The sequence below is a fragment of the Bos taurus genome, chromosome 15, assembly GCF_002263795.3.
Source record: "Bos taurus isolate L1 Dominette 01449 registration number 42190680 breed Hereford chromosome 15, ARS-UCD2.0, whole genome shotgun sequence".
NCBI classification, from domain to species: Eukaryota; Metazoa; Chordata; class Mammalia; order Artiodactyla; family Bovidae; genus Bos; species Bos taurus.
The window spans coordinates 18,142,924-18,168,406 of record NC_037342.1 but is presented as its reverse complement, the minus strand read 5'-3'; the positions used below and the strand labels follow the sequence as shown (position 1 = coordinate 18,168,406).

Here is a 25,483-nt window from a genome sequence, read left to right as displayed (position 1 = left end):
GTTAACTTACAATGTTTGAGGCCCACAGGAAGGTGATTCAGTTATACACATACACATATATTATTTTTCAGATTATTTTCCACTGTAGAATATTATAAGATATTGACTATAGGTTCCTGTGCTATACAGTAAATTTTTGCTGCTTATTGCATATCTAATTTTTAAAATTAGAAATCAAGCATTCTAGTCACACTAAGTCAAAAAGGTGAAATCAAAATATCATACAGTTTTTAATTAGGTAAAGATTCATGTTTTCTAAAATATGTATAATACATACTATTTATATGTATACAAAAACTTTTCTACTTTGCTTGATAAAGGCTTGAGAAAGCACTTCAGAAAAAAAAAAAAGAAGAAGAGATAGAGAAATTGGGAAACATAAGTAAATGAAATGGGAGCACTGAATATGAAATGACAAAAGTAAAACAAACTAGATAAAAATAAAGGATGATCATATAGTCCATTTGTTTTTAAACATGGCTGCTCAATAGAAACATACCTGGAGCTCTGGAGAAAAAAAGCAATACCTGAACATTTGTATTCTTCAAGAAAAAAACAAGATAATTCTTATATGCATCTGGATTTCAAAAAATGATTACAGGTTTTTCTATTAGTTCCTAGTTTTTGGTGATATAGAGTTCTATTATTTTTCTGTTGACCAATCATGATACAGTGGTATTAAGTGAGTAACAGTTACATAATCACAATAGTAAAAGATGCTTATCAGTTTTCACATCAATAACCAAACACAAAATAAAAGATAATTACAATTGCAAGCCATATGGGGAACATGATTAACCTAACAATAGAAAATAATTACATACAATTTTGGGGGGAATCAAGCAGAGTGATGTGGTAAGTGGAAGTGCATACATGCACATGTTTTCATCTGACCAGCCAGTCTATGTCTTTTGGTTGGTGCATTTAATTCATTTATATTATGATAACTATCAATATGTATGAACCTGTTACCATTTTCTTAATTATTTGGTATTCATTTTTTGTAGGTCTTTTCCTTCTCTTGTGTTTCCTGCCTAGGGAAGTTCCTTAGCATTTGTGATAAAACTGGTTTGGTGGTGCTGAATTCTCTTAACTTTTGCTTGTCTGGAAGGCTTTTGATTTCTCCATCAAATCTGAAGGACAGACTTGCTGGGTAGAGTATTTTTGGTTGTCGGCTCTTCCCTTTCATCACTTGGAATATATCATGCCATTCCCTTCTGGCTTGAGTTTCTGTTGAGAAATCAGCTGACAACCTGAAAGGAGTTCCCTTGTATGTTATGTGTCATTTTTTCCTTGTTGCTTTTAATGTTTTATCTCTGTCTTTAATTTTTGTCAGTTTGATTACTATGTGTCTTGGTGTGTTCCTCCTTGGGACTCTCTGTGCTTCCTGAACTTTGTTGACTATTTCCTTTCCCATGTTAGGAAAATTTTTAGCTGTTATCTCTTCAGATATTTTCTCAGGTCCTTTCTCTCTTTATGCTCCTTATGGGACCCCTATAATGTGAATGTTGATGCATTTGATGTTCTGTCACAGGTCTCTTAGGCTGTCTTCCTTTTTTTTTTTTTTAATTCTTTTTTCTATATTCTGTTCTGTGGCATTGATTTATACCATTGTGCCCTCAAGGTCATTTAGCTGGTCTTTGCCTCAGTTATTCTTCTCTTGATTCCTTCTAGTGTATTATTCAATCTCTATTTTTTGTTCTTTAGTTCTTCTAGGTCTTTGGTATGCATTTCTTGCATCTCTTCCATTGTTTTCCCAAGATCCTGGATCATGTTCATTATCATTATTCTGAATTCTTTTTCTGGAAGGTTGCCTATCTCCAGTTCATTTAGTTGTTTTCTCGGGGGTTTTATCTTGTCCCTTCATTTGACAGATAGCTTTCTGCTTTTTCATCCTGATTAACTTTCTGTGATATGGTTTTTTCTCACATCTGTGGGATTGTGGTACTTCTTGCTTCTTCTGTCTGCCCTCTGGTGGAGGAGCCTGCTGCTAAGTCGCTTCAGTCGTGTCCGACTCTGTGTGACCCCATAGATGGCAGCCCAGCAGGCTCCCCTGTCCCTGGGATTCTCCAGGCAAGAACACTGGAGTGGGTTGCCATTTCCTTCTCCAATGCATGAAAGTGAAAAGTGAAAAGTGAAGTCTCTCAGTCGTGTCCAACTCTAGCGACCCCATGGACTACAGCCTACCAGGCTCCTTTGTCCATGGGATTTTCCAGGCAAGAGTACTGGAGTGGGGTGCCATTGGAGGAGCCTGAGGCTTGTGTAAACTTCCTGATGGGAGTCACTGGTGGTGGGAGAAATTGGGTCTTGCTCTGGTGGACAAGGCCTTGCTCAGTAAAGCTTTAACCCAATTATCTGCTGATGGGTAGGATTGTGCTCCGTCCCTATTAGTTGTCTGGCCTGAGGTGACCCAACCCTGGGGTCTATGGTTGGGTTAATGGAAACCTCCAAGAGGGCTTATGCCAAAGGAACCTTCTGGGACTGCTGCCGCCAGTTCCCCCATCCCTGTGGTGAGCCTCTGCCAGCCCACACCTCTATAGGAGACCCTCAAACACTGGCAGGTAGTTTTGTTCGGTCTCCTGTGGGGTCAGTGCTCCTTTCCTCAGGGTCTTTGTGCGCACTGGATTTTGTTTGTGCCCTGCAAGACTGGAGTCTTTTCCCCCAGTCCTGTGGAAGTCCTATAACCAAGTCCTGCTGGCTTTCAAGGTCAGATTCCCTGGGGATTCCCAGTTGCCTTGTCAGATATCCAGGCTGGGAAAACTGACATGGGATTCAGAACCTTCACAATGTGGGAGAACTTCTTTGGTATTATTTTTCTCCAGTTTGTCGGTCACCCATCTGGTCAGTATGGGATTTGATTTTTTCGTGATTGTACCTCTACTATGATCTTACTCCAGCTGCTTCTTTGTCTTTTGGTGTGGGGTATCTTATTTTATTGGGTACCAGCATTCTGTTAGTGATTCTTCAATCAGAGATCAGATCAGTCGCTCAGTCATGTCCGACTCTTTGCGACCCCATGAATCGCAGCACACCAGGCCTCCCTGTCCATCACCAACTCCCGGAGTTCACTGAGACTCACGTCCATCTAGTCAGTGATGCCATCCAGCCACCTCATCCTCTGTTGCCCCCTTCTCCTCCTGCCCCCAATCCCTCCCAGCATCAGTCTTTTCCAATGAGTCAACTCTTCTCATGAGGTGGCCAAAGTACTGGAGTTTCAGCTTTAGCATCATTCCTTCCAAAGAAATCCCAGGGCTGATCTCCTTCAGAATGGACTGGTTGGATCTCCTTGCAGTCCAAGGGACTTGCAAGAGTCTTCTCCAACACCACAGTTCAAAAGCATCAATTCTTCGGCGCTCAGCCTTCTTCACAGTCCAACTCTCACATCCATACATGATCACAGGAAAAACCATAGCCTTGACTAGACGAACCTTTGTTGGCAAAGTAATGTCTCTGCTTTTTAATATGCTATCTAGGTTGGTCATAACTTTCCTTCCAAGGAGTAAGTGTCTTTTAATTTCATGGCTGCAGTCACCATCTGCAGTGATTTTGGAGCCCAGAAAAATAAAGTCTGACACTGTTTCCATTTTTCCCCCATCTATTTCCCATGAAGTGATGGGACCAGATGCCATGATCTTAGTTTTCTGAATGTTGAGCTTTAAGCCAACTTTTTCACTCTCCACTTTCACTTTCATCAAGAGGTTTTTTAGTTCCTCTTCACTTTCTGCCATAAGGGTGGTGTCATCTGCATATCTGAGGTTATTGATATTTCTCCAAGTAATCTTGATTCCAGCTTGTGCTTCTTCCACTCCAGCGTTTCTCATGATGTACTCTGCATAGAAGTTATAAACAGGGTGACAATATACAGCCTTGACGTACTCCTTCAATAACTAGTTGCAATTCTGGTGCTCTCACAGGAGATGAGCACACATCCTTCTATTCTGCTATCTTGAGCTGCAGGCCTCAGTTGCTTGGTTTAGAAGACCTAAACCAAATATAGTTACTGGTGTCAAAGATCTTCAAAACTAAAATAATTTTGTTTACCATTGATGAAATGGTAAAAATAATAAACTTCTGTGAAAGTTAAATAGAAGAAAAAATAAACTTCTGTGAAACAGAACCATGAAATAGAAATACTTATACTTTTTTTTTTTTTCCAGGTCAAACACTATTCAGAGTAGTAATCAAATCTCTGTCACCTAAAGAGTTAGTTCGGATTCATGTCCCTAAACCTTTGGACAGGAATGATGGAACATTTTTGATGCGATATAGGATGTATGAAACTGTCAGTAAAGGGCTGAAAATAGAAGTCCTTTATGGTGATGAACATGTTGCTCAGTCTCCCTATATTTTGAAAGGTAAGTAATTATTACATAAACCAGAGCCAACCTTATGTGTAGAACCCATGGCTTTCAGATTGCATTATGATGATGTTAAAGACATGTGCAAAAGGATAAATGTGATATATGTATCTCCTGGAATTCAATTCTCTTAATATCTTAGGGGAGAGAAAAATTAAGTAATTTAAAGAGATTTAAATGACAAGCAAAAACATTCTTGTGTATTTACCCAGGTAGTTACCATATTTAGTACTCTTCATTCTTTTGCATAGGTACATGTTTTCATTTAGTACTATTTGCCTTCTACCTAAAGAATTCCTATTAACTTTTCATTTAATGTGAGGATGATGGTGATTAGTTCTTCCAGCTTTTAGCTATCTGAAAATATCTTTATGTTGTCTTTATTTTGAGAGATATTTTGCCCGATAGAATTATTAGTTCAGTTCAGTTGCTCAGTCATGTCTGACTGTTTGCAGCCCCGTGGACTGCAGCATGCCAGGCTTCCCTGTCCATCACCATCTCCTGGAGCTTGCTCAAACTCATGTCCATCAAGCCGGTGATGCCATCCAACCATCTCATCCTCTGTCCTTCCTTTCTCCTCATGCCTTCAATCTTTCCCAGCATCAGGGTCTTTTCTAAAGAGTCAGTTCTTCGCATCAGGTGGCCAAAGTATGAGAGTTTCAGCTTTAACATCAGTCCTTCCAATGAATATTCAGGACTGATTTCCTTTAGGATTGACTGGTTGGATCTCCTGGCTGTCCAAGGGACTCCCAAGAGTCTTCTCCAACACCACAGTTCAAAAGCATCAATTCTTCAGCGCTCAGCTTTCTTTATGGTTCAACTATCACATCCATACATGACTACTTGAAAAACCGTAGTTTTGACCAGACGGGCCTTTGTTGGCAAAGTAATGTTTCTGCTTTTTAATGTGCTGTTTAGGTTGGCCATAGCTTTTCTCCCAAGAAGCAAGCAACTTTCAATTTCATGGCTGCAGTCACCATCTGCAGTGATATTGGAGCCCAAGAAAATAAAGTCTGTCACTGTTTCCCTTGTTTCACCATCTATTTGCCATGAAGTGATGGGACTGGAAGTCATGATCTTTGTTTTTTGAATGTTGAGTTTTAAACCAGCTTTTCATTCTCCTCTTTCACTTTGATCAAGAGGCTCTTTAGTTCCTCTTCACTTTCTGCCATAAGGGTGGTGTCATCTGCATATCTGAGGTTATTGATATTTCTCCCAGCAATCTTGATTCCAGCTTGTGCTTCATCCTGCCCTGCATTTCACATGATGTACTTTGCATATAAGTTAAATAAGCAGGAGGACAATATACAGCCTTGACATACTCCTTTCCTAATATGGAACCAGTGCATTGTTCCATGTATGGTTCTGTTTCTTCTTGACCTGCATACAGATTTCTGAGGAGGCAGGTAAAGTGGTCTGGTATTTCCATCTCTTGAATTTTCCTCAGTTTGTTGTGATCCACACATTCAAAGGCTTTAGTGTAGTCAATGAAGCAAAAGTAGATGTTTTTCTGGAACTCTATTGCTTTTTCTATGATCCAATGTATGTTGGCAATTTGATCTCTGATTCCTCTGCCTTTTGTAAATCCAGCATGAATATCTGGAAGTTCTCAGTTCTTGTACTGTTGAAGCCTGGCTTGGAGAATTTTGAGCATTACTTTGCTAGCATGTGAGATGAGTGCAATTGTGCAATAGCTTGAACATTCTTTGGCACTGCCTTTCTTTGGGATTGGAATGAAAACTGACCTTTTCCAGTCCTGTGACCACTGCTGAGTTTTCCAGATTACCTGGCATGTTGAGTGCAGCACTTTCATAGCATCATCTTTTAGGATTTGAAACAGCTCACCAGGAATTCCATCACCTCCACCTGCTTTGTTCATAGTGATGCTTCCTGAGGCCCACTTGACTTCGCATTCCAGGATGTCTGGCTCTAGGTGACTAATCACACCATCGTGGTTATCTGGTTCATGAAGATTTTTTTTGTACAGTTCTTTTGTGTATTCTTGCCACCTCTTCTTAATATCTTCTGCTGTTAGGTCCATACTGTTTCTGTCCTTTATTGTGCCTATCTCTGCATGAAATGTTCCCTTGGTGTCTCTAATTTTCTAGAAGAAATCTCTAGTCTTTCCCATTCTATTGTTTTCCTCTATTTTTTTGCACTGATCACTGAGGAAAGCTTTCTTATCTCTCCTTGCTATTCTTTGGAACTCTGCATTCAAATGGATTATTCTTTCCTTTTCTCCTTTGCTTTCGATTGACTTTTTTTTTCCCCCTTTGAGTACTTGAAATATATTGTTCTGTTATCTTCTATATCTTCTCACTTGCATTATTTCCAGTTATAAATCTGCCATTTTCTATATCTTTGATCCCCTGCTAAATATTTTTCTCTTTATCAGTTGTTTTGAGCAATTTGATTATTATGTGCTTTGGTGTAGGTTTCTTCATATTTCTTATGCTTGAGATTTGTGGATCTTTCATTTTATAGCTTTCATCAAATCCAGCATAAAAGTGGCCATAAATTCTTCAAATATTTTTTCTGTTCTATCTCAGCTGTCTTCCAAGAATTCTAATTACCCGTACATTAGGCTTGAAATTACCCCATGACTCGATTAAGCTCTTTTCACTTAAAATTATATTTTTCTCCATTTCATTTTATATAGTTTCTATATGTTTAAGTTTACAATCTTTCTATTATGTTCAATTTGTCATTAATTCTATCCAGTGTATTTCTCATTGCTCAATGCTTTCTCATCTTCTTGAGATTTTCTCTAGGATGCAATTAAGTTGTTTGGAAGTAACTTGATCCTTCAAATTTTCTTTTACAATTTATTAGGCAGGCCCAGAGCCATGTTTAGTCTAGGGCTAATTATTCCTTATTACTCAGGCAATACGTCTCTGCATATTCTGTCCAACCTCTATGAATTAGGATGCTTTCCAGTTTGGTTTGTATGAATAGGCACTTTTTCCAGCCCTGTATGAACCATGGGTATTGTTGCCTCTAATCCTTATGGCCTTATGGATAGTTCTTTCTTTGTTTTGGACAGTTTATTCAAACATACATATTGATCAGTATGCCTTAAATATTTGAGAGGAACCTTGTACAGATCTATGGAGTTCTGTCTCTGTGCAGTATATTCTACAACTTCTAGCTGCCTTGGACTTTCAGCTCTGTCTCAACTCAGTGAGACTTCTGGGCTCTGCCCAGGTTGTTCCTGCCTGTTGCACAACCTAGAAACTCCCTTGGGCAGTAAACTTGAAGAACTATAGAGTTTACCTCATTTGTTTGTCATCTCTCAAACTCTATCCATTGCCTGATGGCCAATGTCTTAAAAAACTATTGTTTCATATATTTTATCCATATTTTTGTAGTTTTTGGTAGGACGCTTAAATTGATCCCTATTTCTTATGCTGGTCTGAAGTAGAAATCTTCAAGAAAATTAAATAGCTTTTAAAATTATTTTTATATTAAATATGGATATATTGTGAAATAAGATAAATTTTACACAAATTCTTTTTTAAATGAGTCTTCAGAATAGTTTCATACTTATGTCTGACCACTTTAAGCTTATACTTCAAGATGTCCCTGAGTTTCATATTTCCTTTTTGAGATGTGCTGATGGAGGTAATTTTAGGAATTCAGAGGAAGAGACCTTATCTTGTCTTTAAAAATCACCAGCCTTACTACATAACCATGCCTAAAAAGGAATACATTCTCTTTTTCCTTGTTGAAAGGTGAGTTTTATGCTCATCAGCCATTTATAGCTCATTGGAAATAAATTTATCAATGAATTGAATGAGTAGGTTACACTGGGAGATAATATGCTATATGTTACATTGAGAGAGTATATGCTATACTAGGTTATCTAGGGTGGGGTGAAAACGGGACAGAAGGTAAGAGCACAAGACTCTGACATTACTTTTACCACTGATTTGTTTACAGTAGATTATCCCTGTCTGGATAATCGTAGAGTTTACCAAGAAGTCATCCCATGCTCACAGCAGTGGCAGAAACAACTCCCTGTGTTGCATTGCTTGTTAATGGAGCTTGGCATTCCACATGTTTTGCTTTCCTTAGGACCAGTGTACCATGAGTACTGTGAGTGTCCAGAAGAGGATCCTCAGGCCTGGCAGAAAACTCTGTCTTGTCCAGACAAGGAACCACAGATTGAAAAAGATTTTGCTTCTTTCCCCAGCATTAATCTCCAGCAGATGCTAATTGAAGTTCCGAAAAGGTTTGGGGATGAGAGGGGTGCTATTGTTCATTACACGATTCTCAATAACAACATCTACCGAAGATCTTTAGGGAAATACACAGACTTCAAAATGTTCTCAGATGAGATTTTGCTGTCACTAGCAAGAAAGGTATGAGAATGAATTCATTGATTCCAAAACCAAAATAGTTTAAGTATTTATTTGTAACATTTAATTCGTAGAATAATAATGGTAAAGAATGAAAATGGATTCCAGGCTTGCAAATGTACATCTGTCTACCACCTAAGTATGGATCAGTTGGATTTCTCTTTCCTTTAATACTTAAGTTAAATAGTTTGAGCCCTCATCTCAGGTAGGTAGACCGTATAGCACTCTCCCAAGTCCTCTGTGAACTCCCAGACATTTATAGTTGCAAGGTGACTTCTTGAGCTTCCCCGTTCCTGCTGAATACTCCTTCCATTCAGATTTCACTTCCTGCAGCAGTTTTCTTCTTGTCACCTCAAAATAAGTTGAACTTAGGACACATTTTCGTTGTTTTAATCCTAAGTGCTTCTAAAAGATCGTGTGCATGGTACACTTTGTTGAATGTTGAGGTACCAGAGAGAGGTTATTTTGTGCCAATGCAGAATAAGCAAAACAAAAATCCTAACATGTAAAAATAGACATCCCTGTGTAAAATAAGACTCTCAGTCATCCTTACCTCTGGGAATTTCTCACTGGCTGACCCTGATCTTCATGTCTAGGCTTCTTATGAAACATGATTGGAGCTTCTGTCTTCCAAAAGATTTCATATCCCCAGCACCTCCTCCTTCTATCCCTCTATTCAGCCCTTCTTTCCATATTTACAACACTCCTATAAATCCTCTGAAGCAGAGCAATTCAAACTACCTTTTGTTATTCTTTATTCCCAATCGTGCAGAATAAAGGAGGAAGAATGGGCATTTTTTTTACCTTTCTCATCTAGAAAGGCCATGAAGGTAGTTTTCTTACCCAAACGCCACCTTTCCTGATATGAGTTATATATTCCCAAGCATATGAAATATGGGATTGCAATCAATTCTTATTTTAAATAGCAGCTGCCTCCTGCCTCCCCATCAGCCCGTCATATGAGCATATTATGGGCATCTGATCCTAAAGGCGGTTCCTTCTTCCTGGACTACCACCAGTCCACTCTGCCCTGTGTTTCCTTATCTCTGTGCTTATGTGGTTTTCAACTAGGAATGATTTGCCTCTGAGAGGAATTTGGCAATGTTGCAACTGGGGACTTGCTACTGCACCTGGTGGCTAGAGGCCAGGGATTCTGCTAATTCTACAGTGTGCAGGACAACGCCCTCAGGATAGAATTACCCAGACCAAAATGTCAGTGGTGCCAAGATTGAGAAATCCTCCTCTACAGTGAAAACTTCTGATGTGGAGCTTATGGCCTGTACAGCCCATCTGGCTCCTCTGTCCATGGGATTTTCCAGGCAAGAATCCTGGAGTGGGTTGCCATTTCCTTCTCCAGGGGATCTCCCCAACCCAGGGATGGAACCCAGGTCTCCTGCATTGCAGGCAGGCTCTTTACGGTTTGAGCCACCAGGGAATCCCTTATTAAATAAGCTACTAAATGATAGTAGGGGAGCACTAGGGTGAAGAATCATATCCCTTTGCCCTTCCCTTTTGTTCCAGGTTCTTTGCCCAGTGACTAAAAAGGGATTTAAGATAAATGAGACTCATCTCTGGTTATTGAACAGCTCACTCTAGGGGAACTTGTTTTTGTTATTTGGAAGAGAGGATGGGATATGAACACAAGCAACATTATACCACAACATGATAGGCACATAAAAAAAGTAGATAACCCAGAGTTAAAATGTCCGAGGAAGGCAAGTCATAGAGGAGGTAATATTTGCTCTGGGTGTGGAGGATGAAAAGAGATTGCCAAGTGAATAAGTAGGAGAAGGGCATTCCAAGTAAAGAGAATTACATGTTAAGGTGTGTGGCGTTTTTAGAGAGTAAAGTTTTCTGGTCCTTGGGCAGATGGAAGATGAGATTCAAAGCTAAGCGGGAACAAGATAGTGAGGGCCTGAATTCCAGCCAGGGGGTTTAGACCTTGTCCTATAGGATTAAGGTACTCTTAAGCTTAGTAGTAACATTAATTTGGGTTTTAGAAAATTTGAACAACAATGTGGACAGCAGGAGAGGCTAGAATCAGAACATCTAGTAAGGGACAAGTATTGGAACAGTCTAGGGAAGAGATGATAAAGGCCTAAACTACGGCATTGAGCATGAAGATGGAAATGGATGGCAGATTCCAAAAACAAACACGGTTGTTATAAAGAGTTTTGATAGTGAAGGAAAACAAGGGCTTGGGTCTAACTTTATAGATTCTCACGTAGGCTGCTGGCAGAAAGGGTGCTTGAAGCCATTCATTCACGCCTTTCTGCAAAGTTTCCATACCTATAGTTACATACACACAAGTTTTAAATGCCAGCTCTGAAGAGAGGTGGCTACTTCCTGCTTAAGTGAATTGTCATGCATCATCCTCACTCTGGATTTTCTTCCTTCTTAAAAAAAAAAAAAAAGTTATTTATTTGTTTATTTTTGGCTGTGCTGGGTCTTTGTTGCTGCACAGGCTTTTCTCTAGTTGTGGTGAGCGGGGATTACTCTCTAACTGTGGTGTGCAGGCTTCTCATGGCTGTGGGTTCTCCTGTTGCTGAACACGGGCCATAGGGCATGCAGGCTTCAGTAGTTGCAGCACGTGGGCTCAGTAGTTGTGGCCCATGGGCTTAGTCGCCCTGCAGCATGTGGGATCTTCCCTACCCAGGCATTGAACCTGTGTCTCCTGCATTGGTAGGCAGATTCTTTACCACTGAGCCACCGGGGAAGCCCCTTGATTATCTGATACTACTGATGACCGAGAAGCATCCTTCTCTCTTCCATTTTCAAATTTATCAGAAAATTTTAAAAGTCGAAGAACCAAAGCATTTAGTGTCAAAGACTGAGGTCTTCCCGACACTGATAAACATTCTTTTGTTTATTTAGGTCCTTCTCCCAGATTTAGAATTTTATGTTAATCTTGGAGACTGGCCTTTGGAGCATCGAAAAGTCAATGAAACCCCTGGCCCTTTACCTATCATTTCATGGTGTGGCTCTCTGGATTCACAAGATGTTATCCTTCCAACATATGACATCACCCACTCCACACTTGAAGCTTTGAGGGGTGTTACAAATGATCTCCTGTCTATTCAGGGAAATACAGGTAAAAGTCATTCTCTAAGAAAAAGCTTAAAAGTTAAAAAGGTGAAAGGAATGTTCACTCAGAGAGAGTACGTCTATATATTTAAATAACCATTGTTCTTCTTTTCTAACCAGGAAAAGAGGAAAACAGCAGTCTGAACTCTAAAGTGGTTTTTGTTTAGGATTCTTCTAATTCAAAAATCAAAGATACATGAGCTGGGCTAGTAATGTCCAAAATCTACTGTAACTGAGTCTCCTTTGAGTTGGTCACATGTAAATACCATTTGAAAATATATTTAAAAAAATTTTTTGTTCATTTTCTTTTTAAAATTGTATTATTTATTTATTTGGCTGCATTGGGTCTTAGTTGCAACATGGGGGATCTTCACTGCATCATGTAGGATTTTTTGCTGCCACTCAGGCTCTCTAGTTGTGGTGTACAGGCTCAGCAGTTATCCTGCGTGGCCTAAGTTGCTCCGTGGCACATGAGACCTTAGTTCCCCCACCAGGGATCAAATCTGCCTCCCCTGCATTGCAAGGTGGATCCTTAACCACTGGACCACCAGAGAAGTCCCGTAAAAATACGTATTTGGTAAAACTTTCACTTAATGCTGACTCCAGTGCCTTTATATTGCTGGATGAAATGAGGGAGAATTCTGAAAAATATAAAGTTTATTCATATGTAAGAGAACTATGATATAATTTGGATATTATAGCCTCCAGTAAGAAATTCTCTTCCCTGTTTCTGTCTCTCTTGATCCTTTACAATCTGAATTCCTTGCCTCCTATTTAATGGCCTTAGGTTTATGCACATTTTATTAAACTGAACTCCCTGAGTAGAAAAAAACACTGCCTGTCTTTACAAGGGTTTATTTCTATTTAGATCAGTTCAAGTGGACTTATTTTATAGACAAGACTAGAGACTCCTTGTAAAGTCTCTAAAGATAATGGGAAATGAAAACTGACCTACTTTTTATTTGATATCGGTAAATTCCTGAAAAGTGTGCTAAAATAGTAAAGCGGTTGACCACTCCCTAGTTTCTGTGATTTATGATTTATCCCTTAGAACACTGAGAAGTGTTAACTAATGACTTCTTTTTAGAATGATAGAAAGAGATCTAAATTAATTCTTCCTGATTATTTCCCTCCCAGGAAAGAGAGAATATAAATATATATACATAGTTGAGTTATACATATGTATTTTCATTTAACAGCTTATTAGAAAAATTCTTCAGTGTATTCAAATTGATGTGCTCAAAATTCTGAGTGACCTAAGAATTAAAGTTGTGTGGGTGTTACTTAATTGTATAGTTTGTTATAGTCACTCTAAGAATGAAAGTCTAGTCTGTGTGTGTGTGTGTGTGTGTGTGTGTGTGTGTGTGTGTGTGTGAAGCACAAAAGAAGTTTTAACTAATGTGAAGAAACTAATGTGAACCAAGTCATGGAATCTCTTTTTGCTTTTAACTTGATCCAGCATTGTTTTGGGTAATTCCTGAAGTCATACCACAGGAACTCAACCTTTTGAGGGAGTTATCATTAGTACACAAAAGGATAAAAATTAGAGCATATTTTTCAGAAGTTACTTTAGAGGATGTATTGATGATAAAAGAGCTTTAGCATCTTAAATAACAAAGGTAGATTAAAGATGACTATACTTACCATAATACAAAAATGTCAAATTCATATTAGTATTTTTTTTATGGTCTCAAACATCTAGGACCTTCCTGGATCAACAAAACAGAGAAAGCTTTCTTCAGAGGTAGAGATAGCCGAGAGGAGAGGCTCCAGTTGGTGCAGCTGTCCAAGGAAAATCCACAGCTACTAGATGCAGGAATCACAGGATACTTCTTCTTCCAAGAGAAAGAAAAGGAGCTTGGAAAAGCTAAATTGATAGGTTTCTTTGACTTCTTTAAGGTATGTGATTAGGTCTTCCTGGATAGATATGAAGTGATGAACTTGTGTTAAAAGTCAAACAAATAGCTGGGGTTGGGCAGATTTCTACCCAGATTTTATGACCCAGCACACACATTCTTTTCAGACACAGAGAATTACAAAACTCGTGCAATTTCTTTTTCGTTTGTTGTTAACTTTGTCTACAAATAGCTCAGAACTGTATTTAGTACTCAAAATATAGTACAAGGATTAGTTTAGGATTTTGGCATATTTCCATGTTTTTCTCTTTTTTTGTATTTTTTTTAATAAACTGGGAATATAAATGTCTCACATAAAATGGTCTTGTAAATAAATAAAAACAGTTTTAATTTCATGCTAGTAAAATGATGTTCAAGTCCCACCTCTAGTCCTGCCTGTACTAACTTTGGGGCTGTCATCTCTTTAGCACCTCTCGCCTCTAACATATGTGAGCCTGCCCAGCTCCTTCAAAGCACCGTATATGAGGCTCACAGAGATAGAGATGTGAATAACATGACAAAAACGAACTGGCTGTGACAAAATCTAAAGCCCTTGGTACCAATTATTTAAGAAAATATTCATTTTGATATATGGCAAAACCAATACAATATTGTGAAGTTAAAGAAAATAAAATTAAAAAAAAAAATTCCTGGGAAAAAAAGAAAAAGAAAATATTAATTACCAAATTTGTATGTCCTCTTCCTCTCAATGTGGTATAATGAAGAGAGCATGGGATTTGGCCTCATACAATAGAGGTTTATAAAGATCTCTGAAATGAGTGTTATCATTTATTAAAAAGAAGGAGATGATAATATCTGCTTCACATTATTATACTTGAATGAAAATGACTTTGAAATATAAATCAAAATCATTTAAAAAACAAATGTAATTTGTTTATTAATCCAACAAACATGTCGACAGTATATGTACTGTGTCACCAGCATCACACTAGTCCTTATCTTCTCCAGGTTTCTGTTTCCTCAGCTCTAAAACAGAGCTTTGAGATAATGCCTTCCCTTTTCTTACTTACGTGGGTGTAAGGAAAAACTGAAATAATGTATAAATAAAGTGTAAATTATTATCAATATTAAGCTTGAATAAATATAGAGTTTTGGAACTAGTTTTCTTACCTGGTTACAGAAATCTGAATTCCCCATTACATAGACATAGTTACAATAGCCATTCCTAGTTCCTAAAATTATGTATCACCTTATCTTTAAATATGTTGTATTTCTTAAAATTGACCTGATGAATGCTGCTTATGATTTTAATACAAAGAGAAGATGTGTGTTACAAAATAAAATGTAAAGCTTCTAAATATTAACTTGGAAAATAATTTCTTTATATTTAATATTACAATGTTGACTGGACACAGAAGTGAAGCAAATGACTGCTAAAACTTTTGTGTTTGTTTTAATCTTTTAGTACAAGTATCAAGTGAATGTGGATGGGACCGTGGCTGCTTATAGATATCCATATCTCATGCTTGGTGACAGTTTGGTTCTGAAGCAGGATTCACCGTATTATGAACATTTCTATATGGCACTGAAGCCGTGGAAACATTATATTCCAATTAAAAGAAATCTTAGTGATCTACTAGAGAAAGTTGAATGGGCCAAGGTATGCTTTCCATAATTTTAATTTCTTTAGGCAATAACAAGTTCACCAGTATTATTTAGTTACACAAGTTTCATCATAACACAATTTGACATAATTTAGGTAAATTAAATGTCATTTTGTGAAATTTTTGTTTCCCTGAAATCAACATCAGGAAGAATCAACATCAGGACCGTTTTGAATGCCCCCTATCAATATGTTTGCGAAGAAGGCAATGGTACCCCACTCCAGTACTCTTGCCTGGAAAATCCCATGGATGGATGAGCCTGGTAGGCTGCAGTCCATGGGGTCGCTAGGAGTCGGACACAACTGAGTAACCATTTTCCCTTTTCACTTTCATGCATTGGAGAAAGAAATGGCAACCCACTCCAGTGTTCTTGCCTGGAGAATCCCAGGGATGGGGGAGCCTAGTGGGCTGCCGTCTCTGGGGTCGCACAGAGTCAGACACGACTGAAGTTACTTAGCAGCATCAGTATGTTTGAGGATTTTTAGAAGATTTGAAGTACAGTGTTACATACAATATAGGTTTTTCTAAAGGATCACTATTCACGCACACACACCAAATACAAATAACATACACCAAATGCAAATTACAGATTAAAAAGACCAGGGTTAAAGTGCTTTATGCACAAGAAAATATTTAAAGCAATTATGGTACCCCTTTGTTTTCCCCAGTCAGAAAAAAGGGCACAAGTTTTTTAATTAATTTTTATTGAAGTAAAGTTGATTTACAGTGTTGTTAGTTTCTGCTGAACAGCAAAGTGAATCAGTTATACATACACATGTATCCATTCTTTTTTAGATTCTATTCCCATATAGGTCATAACAGAGAACTAAGTAGAGTCCCCTTGCTACACAGTAGGTTCTTGTTAGTTATCTATTTTATACTGCATATATGTCAATCCTAATATCCCAATTTATCCCTCCCCTTTCCCTCCTGGAAACCATAATTTGTTTTCTATATCTGTGACTCTATTTTTGTTTTGCAAATAGATTCATTTGTATCATTTTTTTTTAGATTCCACACATAAATGCTATCATATGCTTGTCTTTCTCTGTCTTACTTCACTCAGTATTGACACTCTCTGTGTCCGTCCATGTTGCTGCAAGTGGCATTATTTCCTGCTTTTTATGGCTGAGGAATATTGGAGAAGGAAGTGGCAACCCACTCCAGTGTTCTTGCCTGGAGAATCCCAGGGATGGGGGAGCCTGGTGGGCTGCCGTCTATGGGGTCATACAGAGTCAGACACGACTGAAGTGACTTAGCAGCAGCAGCATGGCTGAGTAATATTTCATTGTGTATATGTACCACATCTTCTTCATCCATTTATCTGTCAGTGGATGCTTAGGTTGCTTCCCTATTTTGGCTGTTAAAAATAGTGCTGCAATGAACATTGGGATGCATGTATGATTTTCTTGGGATAATAAGTTCTTAACGAATGCATGCTGTACAACATCCCAATAATCACAAGCTTTCCATAAAATAAGAATTCTTTCTTTTAAAGGAAGAATACTAAAAAGCTCTTGTATTTTATTGTGAAATTATAAAATTTACCCTTCCATTGTAAGTCTTTATTCTGTTTCTGAGAAGCAATGTGGCTATGGAAACAACTGGATATCTGACACAGAATATTTTTGTGACCCTTCATAAAGACTCAGAATTGCTTGCAAATGGCTTTTCCTGGGAGCAGCATCATATAATATGAGATATTTTATAAAAGTATAATTAGGAATATTGACTATTCCTGTATTGAAGGAATAGCTGGTGAGTACTAATAACTGAATTTTTGATTACAACAATAACATAGTCTATCATGAGTACCCTTTTAGAACAACTTTTTGGTTCAAGCTAAATATTTAAATAAGATGTTATAGCATAAAAACCAATTAATTCTATTCTAGTTTGTATTTTAATATCAAGCAGAGTTAGACTGAGGGAACAGATGATGAGCCCCAGATTCCCTGAGTAGCTTGGAAAGTACCAAGACAGTCACAATAGGGGCTGTATGTAGATTGTTGCACTAGGGGGATCCCAACCATGCACGATTATTTGCATATATAGCAGAGATGTCCAGGAAAGTACTTTGTCTGTTTCCATAGCCTCATTCTGAAGTTATATTTTCATCACATTTCATCTCTCCCATGATGTTCACGTTCAACCCTACATCTGTCCTACCTCCCACTTAGCTTTCTTTGTGGGTTGCAGGAGTAATTTTCATTCATTGTTTCTTTTTAAACTTTTCAGGAAAATGACGAAGAAGCCAAGAAGATTGCAAAAGAAGGACAGTTGACTGCTAGGGATCTGCTACAGCCACACCGGCTTTACTGCTACTATTACACAGTACTACAGGTCAGTTCAGAGGATCCATCCTGCTTGGTTGAATGTCCTCAGGCCAAAAAATGTCCTGAGTCCTTGCTTCCTGAAGGGGGTCAAGAGTCAGCCTGTGGAACTCTGGCTACACTGAGGCACCAACCTATAGAAAGATAGTGCTAAGTCCCTTTGTGGCCACCATATTTTTATCTCCGTTCAGTTTTTAGAAGAACAATGCTTATAGAGACCTTACAAATATAGATTCAAAGCTCTGAACCTCAGAGAATATCTTTCCTCATATGGAAAACAGGAGGGTTAGACTCGAGGTCATTAACATCTCTTTCTGCTCAAAATATCCACCTCTTCATTCTCCTTATTAATTAGGATTCATGCTTTTGCTGTCAGTATAGGGTGGAAAGCAAATATTTAATTTGTTGTATAGAACAAACATGAAAAGTTGACCCTTGACCCTTGAACAAAATGGGTTTGAACCATGCAGGTCCATTTATAGGTGGATTTTTTTTTTTAGTAGTAAATATTACAGTACTGAGGCTTCCCTTGTATCTCAGTGGTAAAGAACCTGTCTGCCAGTGTAGGAGATGTAAGAGACGTGGGTTTGATCCCTGGATCAGAAAGATCCCCTGGAGAAGAAAATGGCAACCTGCTCCAGTATTCTTGCTGGAGAATCCCATGGACAGAGGAGCTTGGTGGGCTACATGGGGTCACAAGAGTCAGACACAACTGAGCACACACAGGCACACTACAGCACTGCACGATCTGAGGACATGCGTACTGAGGAACCACAGAACTGAAAAATCCGATGTAAAGGAATATTTCAGTCAGTGGCCAAAGTGGAGGGACATTTCAGTCCCATCACCATTTGCAAAACGCACATGACTACAGGCCTAAAGGGAAGGATGTATAAAAACCACAGACTTTACTTTGAGATGCTTATCATCTTTGTTCACTGATTTGAATATTCAACAATGTTAATTATTTATTAACATGTGGAGGATGAATTCAAGAAGTGCTCTTGTTCAAGTAGGGACACTTTGTTTGATGTCCCTTTCCAAGAGGATTCTTACCTATGCATACAATAGTGGATTGGGGCTCCTTGTAAGATTATGAAATAGCACACACGTGCTTATCATAACTAAAGTTAAAATGTCACTTTAGGAGGGAAATAAATCAGACCTTTGGTTTTAGTCTGAAGATACACAGCAACTAGAAACAATAGCATGAGTGGGGATGATTCAGTGGAATGAAGTTTGGACTCATCTTTCCACATTCCAGAAATACGCTGAACGCCAGTTGAGCAAACCTGAAGTACGTGATGGAATGGAACTTGTTCCCCAGCCAGGTGACAGTGCATCTTTGTGCCAATGCCACAGGAAAAGGCCTTTAAGACAAGAGCTCTAAGTTAGTCCAGATTCACGCTCCTATGTGTGCCAGCAGCAACTTTCATGGCAGCATACACATGGAATCTCAGCTGTGAAGACTGTGAAGACACCCTGGAAGGCTGGATGCAGGGGACTGCTTCTCTTTATGGTTTCATGCTATGTGGATGGACAGGGCAATATTAGAGTAAGTATTACCAAATATCTTAGTATATCAATATCTTTTCAGTAAAAACTGCTATTATCATCATCATCATCATAGTTTCTCTAAGAAGAAAACTTGGGGATCATAGTAGATAGGCTTGCCAAAATATAAATAACTTTCTATGAAACTATTTACACTGTATTTATTGGTTTCTTTCCATCCCTTCTTCACTTTCCCTCTTCCCCTTCCAGTTATGAAGCAAATATATTTTTGCAGGGCACTACAAGCTGCTTTTGGTATTCAGTAATAGCAAGTTTCCTCTTGGAAGATCTGATATGAATAATTAAGGAAGATGAGAATGACTCTGTTATTAAAGGTAGCTTGGATACTGTGGAGGGAAATTATTTTAAAGCTCATTCATATCCTTTTAACTAAGCTTTACTCAAGGTCCAAGACAAAATTAAGCAGAGATAGTGCCTTAAGCTAATAATTCCCAGTCGATCTGAATTGGACACCCATCAAGGACCACCCAATTTTTTTAAATAGATGAGAGAATCCTATGGGTACCTTCATTATCTATATATTTGAATAGATAAATGATAACTGTAGCCATGTAGGGATCTTTAATTCTTTTTAATCTTTAAAAGGGATGCTTGAATACCTCTCCAACAAGCTCCAGGAAGCCTGATATCTTAAGATTCACTAACAAGCTAATGACAAAAGCAAGCATCTATTCTTCACTGTACCCCTTCTGTATCTCACTGTGCTATATTACTAAGATAACAACTTTGGAAATTTACTTTACCTTTTAGGACAGGGTGTAGTATTAAGACTTACAGCCCAGAAATTCATTACACACTCCTTGTAATATCACCAATCTGAAACTCAGTTCATTAAAGAACACACTCCCCAAACAGGAAATACCCACACTCCCAATTTAAAAATATTTACTCTTCTAATTGAAATATTTACCTAACCTGGAAAACAGTGTGACCACTTTAAATTAGCCATATCTATTCTTTACTGAACATCAATAGGGACACAGAATTTTTTTTAAACTAGATGAAAGCAAAACCACATTTTATAACAGTGTAATCAAAACCAAGGCCTCCCTGGTGTTCACCAGTATAAAGAATCTGTCTGCAATACAGAAGATGCAGGAGATGTGGGTTTTATCCCTGGGTCAGGAAGATCCCCTGGAGGATGAAATGGTGACTCACTCCAGTACTCTTGCCTGGAAAATCCCATGGACAGAGGAGCCTGGCGGGCTACAGTCCATGGGGTCACAAAAAGTTGGATACAACCGAGCACCTACAGCATCTGTCCATGGAAAACACTACTACACACCAGCTGCTCAAAGCACCAGTGCATGAGTGTAAAATAAAGGGCAAGCTGTGCAGTGACTGGTATCCTGTGGAGGAGATGGCTGTGAGGATATGTGAGAGTGTTAGTTGCTCAGTTGTGTCCAACTCTTTGCGACCCCATGGACTGTATGTAAGTTAATATAGTAACTACATTTATCAAAAATAAGCTATCATCATTTTGTTCCAGGCAAGAATACTGGAGTGGGTAGCCATTCCCTTCTCCAGGGGATCTTCCCAACCCAGGGATCAAACCCAGGTCTCCTGCATTACAGGTGGATTCTTTACCATTTGAACCACCAGAAAAACCCCAATAAAATGTTGGAAACATGTTAGTCATCATGAGGGAGCTGGCTAAATAGATATCTATACATCAAGGAATACAGTTTAACTATTAAACAGAATGCTATGCTAAGTCACTTCAGTTGTGCCCGACTCTGTGTGACCCCATAGATGGCAGCCCACCAGGCTCCTCTGTCCCTGGGATTCTCCAGGCAAGAACACTGGAGTGGGTTGCCATTTCCTTCTCCAATGCATGAAAGTGAAAAGTGAAAAATGAAAGTGAAGTCACTCAGTCGTGTCTGACTCCTAGCGACCCCATGGACTGCAGCCCACCAGGCTCCTCCATCCATGGGATTCCCCAGGCAAGAGCACTGGAGTAGGGTGCCACTGCAGAATGAATTACCTCTAAATGCACCATCATGAAAGCGTTTCATGACAGTGTTCAGTGAAAAAAGTTACAGAAGAACATGTATAGTGTGACATCATATATGTAAAAAAACAAAATGTATCCATATGGTTGAAAGGATATTCACCAATATCTGAGGAGGGAATGGAGAGAAGGGAATTTTTACTTTTGCCTTAAACCTGTCTATGGTATTTAAAATGTTTTTACTGTAAGTATGAGTCAGATTGGACAACAATGAAAAATACAAACCTAGGAAAAGAAAATAAATGCATAAAAGATATATATAAGAAGATAAAATGAATATTTATATTTCCTTTGTGCTATTTTAAAATTTACTATGTCTAGAATTTTGTATCATGGGATATATTATTCACACTTTTTAAATAAAGTACACTTTCTAAAGAAATTTGAAAAAGATAAATTTTGTTTTTTAAGAAAGAGGATTGAACCACCTATAGTTTTGGTATTTCTGTAACTGGGTTGGTCTAGTTTTAATTCTATTATGTCTTCATGAATGAATAAATTAAAACTTCTATCACCAACACTGAATCCCTAGTGAGTAGAAATTAATATTGAAGGAAAAGATATTTGGGCTTGACACTATTATTTTCTGTTATTTCAGGTGAAAATATAGTAAGTGCAGTGTCTTAGTTCATGCTACCATTATAAAAAATTTACCATAGGCTGGGTGGCTTTGACAGAAAATATTTATTTCTCACAGTTTTGGAGGCAGTCAGTCCAAAATCAAACTGCCAGCAGACTGAAGTCTGGTGAGAGCCCATTTCCTGGTTTGCAGACTGATACCTTCTCATTGTATCCTCACATGGTACAAAGCAGAGAGGAAGCAACTCTCTCCTGTCTCTCTTATAAGAGCACTAATTGCATCACAAGGACTCCACCCTCATCACCTAATTACCTCTCAAAGGCTCTGTCTCCAAATACCATCACATTAGGGATGAGGGTTTCAACATATTAATTTGGGGGGTCGGGTACAGGCAAACTTTCAGTCCATAGCGGGCAGAGAGAGGAAACATTCTCTCCTGACATAAGGCCAAGGTAAGAAGAAATATAAGTTTCTTATTTAGAGGGGTATGAAATCATCCTTGTGGTGGTGAGTTATGTTTGACTTCCATTAGTTGAGAAAAAACTAGACAGTAAAAATCCCTCTTCTATGAACAGAATCAGATCTTCTATGCACAGAACCAGAGTTTATCCTATCCCAACCAGTGCTGCCCCTAACTATGCCAACCTCTCATGGAACCATTCCAGTTACTGAGATCAAAGTTTTCTTTTTTAAGCCAAGTTCTCTCTATAGAGCTATATGGAAGAGGAAGCCACACTAAACTCTGATAAGCAACACCGCAACATTTCTTAAACACAGGGAAAAAACAACAACTGGAGTTTGTTTATTCTATGGAAAGAAATTGCAAATCCTGGAAGTGTGCACAGGAAGGGTAGGGGCAACTTATGTACAGGGAGTTATGACTGCCAGAAGTGAGGAAAGAGAGTTAGAAAAGAAGAAATATTTTCATGAGCTACTTGTTTGGTTTCACCCCCAACTGGATGTACACTTCGATACAGTTTGATGCTAACCACCCAGATTTAGCATCAGATCCTACAGGTTTAGGGCTCCTTGTTCCACAAGACTGTCTTTATAGACACCAGGCACAAGTTAGGTTCCCAGGCTACCCACACTTCTGATCAACTGGCTGCTAAATTAGAGGTGCCCATGATAGCCCTCAGGTTCAATAATTCTCTAAAACAACTCATAGAACTCAGGAAAATGCTATATTTAATGACTACCACTTCATTTTAAAGGATACCCATAGGGCAAGCCCTGGATAAATCAATTGAATTTTTAAAAGAAAAAACAAAGCAACAGGGCAATTCTCAACAAGTCCTGGGGATAAGGAAGACAGATTTCTGTCCAAAGAATCAGCTAACATGCCCATTCCTATCTCCCAGCCTCTTCAAAGTGCTGATGCCCTTACACAATAGACTCCCAGATATTTCTCCAGCAAGGATGGGTTTATTCAGCATCAGGAGAGATCTGCACATGGACCAGAGCCTTGTCTAACTCAGTGAAACTAAGCCATGCCATGTGGGGCCACCCAAGACAGACGGGTCATGGTGGAGAGGTCTGACAGAATGTGGTCCACTGGAGAAGGGAATGGCAAATGACTTCAGTATTCTTGCCTTGAGAACCACATGAACAGCATGAAAAGGCAAAAAGATATGACACTGAAAGATGAACTCCCCAGGTCGGTAGGTGCCCATTATGCTACTGGAGATCAGTGGAGAAATAACTCCAGAATGAATGAAGGGATGGAGCCAAAGCAAAACCACACCCAGTTGTAATGTGACGGGTGATAGAAGCAATGTTCGATGCTGTAAAGAGCAATAGTGCATAGGAACATGTAATGTTAGGTCCTTGAATCAAAGCAAATTGGAAGTGGTCAAACAGGAGATGACAACAGTGAACATAGACATTCTAGGAATCAGCCAACTAAGATGGACTGGAATGGATGAATATAACTCAGATGACCATTATATCTACTATTGTGGGCAGGAATCCCTTAGAAGAAGTGGAGTAGCCATCATAGTCAACAAAAGAGTCCAAAATGCAGTTCAGTTCAGTTCAGTTGCTCAGTTGTGTCCAACTCTCTGCAACCCCGTGAATCACAGCACGCCAGGCTTCCCTATCCATCACCAACTCGCGGAGTTCACCCGGACTCATGTTTATCGAGTCGGTGATGCCATCCAACCATGTCATCCTCTGTAGTCCCCTTCTCTTCCTGCCCCCAATCCCTCCCAGCATCAGGATCTTTTCCAATGAGTCAACTCTTTGCATGAGGTGGCCAAAGTATTGTGGTTTCAGCCTCAGCATCAGTCCTTCTAATGAACACCCAGAACTGGTCTCCTTTAGGATAGACTGGTTGGATCTCCTTGCAGTCCAAGGGACTCTCAAGAGTCTTCCCCAACACCACAGTTCAAAAACATCAGTGCTTCGGTGCTCAGCTTTCTTCACAGTCCAACTCTCACATCCATACATGACCACTGGGAAAACCATGGCCTTGACTAGATGGACCTTTGTTGGCCAAGTAATATCTCTGCTTTGCAATATGCTGTCTAGGTTGGTCATAACTTTCCTTCCAAGGAGTAAGCGTCTTTTAATTACATGGCTGCAATCACCATCTGCAGTGATTTTGGAGCCCAGAAAAATAAAGTCTGACACTGTTTCCACTGTTTCCCCATCTATTTGCCATGGGACAAGTTGCCATTATCTTAGTTTTCTGAATGTTGAGCTTTAAGCAAACTTTTTCACTCTCATCAAGAGGCTTTTTAGTTCCTCTTCACTTTCTGCCATAACGGTGGTGTCACCTGCATATCTGAAGTACTTGGATGCAATCTCAAAAACGACAGAATGATCTCTGTTTGTTTCCAAGGCAAACCATTCAATATCACGGTAATCCAAGTCTATGCCCCGACCAGTAATGCTGAAGAGCTGAAACTGAACAGTTCTATGAAGACCTACACGGAGAAGGCAATGGCACCCCACTCCAGTACTCTTGCCTGGAAAATCCCATGGATGGAGGAGCCTGGTAGGCTGCAGTCCATGGGGTTGCTAAAAGTCAGACACGACTGAGCGGCTTCACTTTCACTTTTCACTTTCATGCATTGGAGAAGGAAATGGCAACCCACTCCAGTGTTCTTGCCTGGAGAATCCCATGGATGGAGAAGCCTGGTAGGCTGCAGTCCATGGGGTCGCACAGAGTCAGACATGACTGAAGCGACTTAGCAGCAGCAGCAGCAGCAGCATGAAGACCTACAAGACCTTCTAGAACTAACACCCAAAAAAGATGTCCTTTTCATTATAGAGGACTGGAATGCAAAAGTAGGAAGTCAAGAAACACCTGGAGTAACAGGCAAATTTGGCCTTGGAGTACAGAATGAAGCAGGGCAAAGGCTAATAGAGTTCTGCCAAGAGAACGCACTGGTCATAGCAAACACCCTCTTCCAACAACACAAGAAAAGACTCTACACATGGACATCACCAGATGGTCAACACCGAAATCAGATTGATTATATTCTTTGCAGCCAAAGACGGAGAAGCTCTATACAGTCAGCAAAAACAAGACCGGGAGCTGACTGTGGCTCAGATCATAAACTCCTTATTGCCAAATTCAGACTTAAATTGGAGAAAGTAGGGAAAACCACTAGACCATTCAGGTATGACCTAAATCAAATCCCTTATGACTATACAGTGG

At 39.1% G+C, this 25,483-nt stretch overlaps 1 protein-coding gene across 3 annotated transcripts in view; it reads left to right on the top strand.

Moving 5' to 3' along the window:
• Positions 1–21,621, top strand: part of POGLUT3 (protein O-glucosyltransferase 3) — a 34,590-nt gene extending 12,969 nt beyond the window's left edge. For 2 of the 3 annotated variants that reach the window (XM_002692967.7, XM_010812332.4), the window contains 7 exons: positions 4,158–4,355; positions 8,433–8,719; positions 11,591–11,807; positions 13,503–13,699; positions 15,122–15,316; positions 17,559–17,663; positions 18,918–21,621. In XM_002692967.7, coding sequence (XP_002693013.1) covers positions 4,158–4,355; positions 8,433–8,719; positions 11,591–11,807; positions 13,503–13,699; positions 15,122–15,316; positions 17,559–17,663; positions 18,918–19,043 — 1,325 coding nt within the window. In that variant the 3' untranslated portion in view covers positions 19,044–21,621. Of the gene's footprint in view, positions 1–4,157; positions 4,356–8,432; positions 8,720–11,590; positions 11,808–13,502; positions 13,700–15,121; positions 15,317–17,558; positions 17,664–18,917 lie in introns of those variants that run through there. The other variant, XM_015474606.3, reaches the window with a different exon arrangement.
• Positions 21,622–25,483: the final 3,862 nt, after the last annotated feature.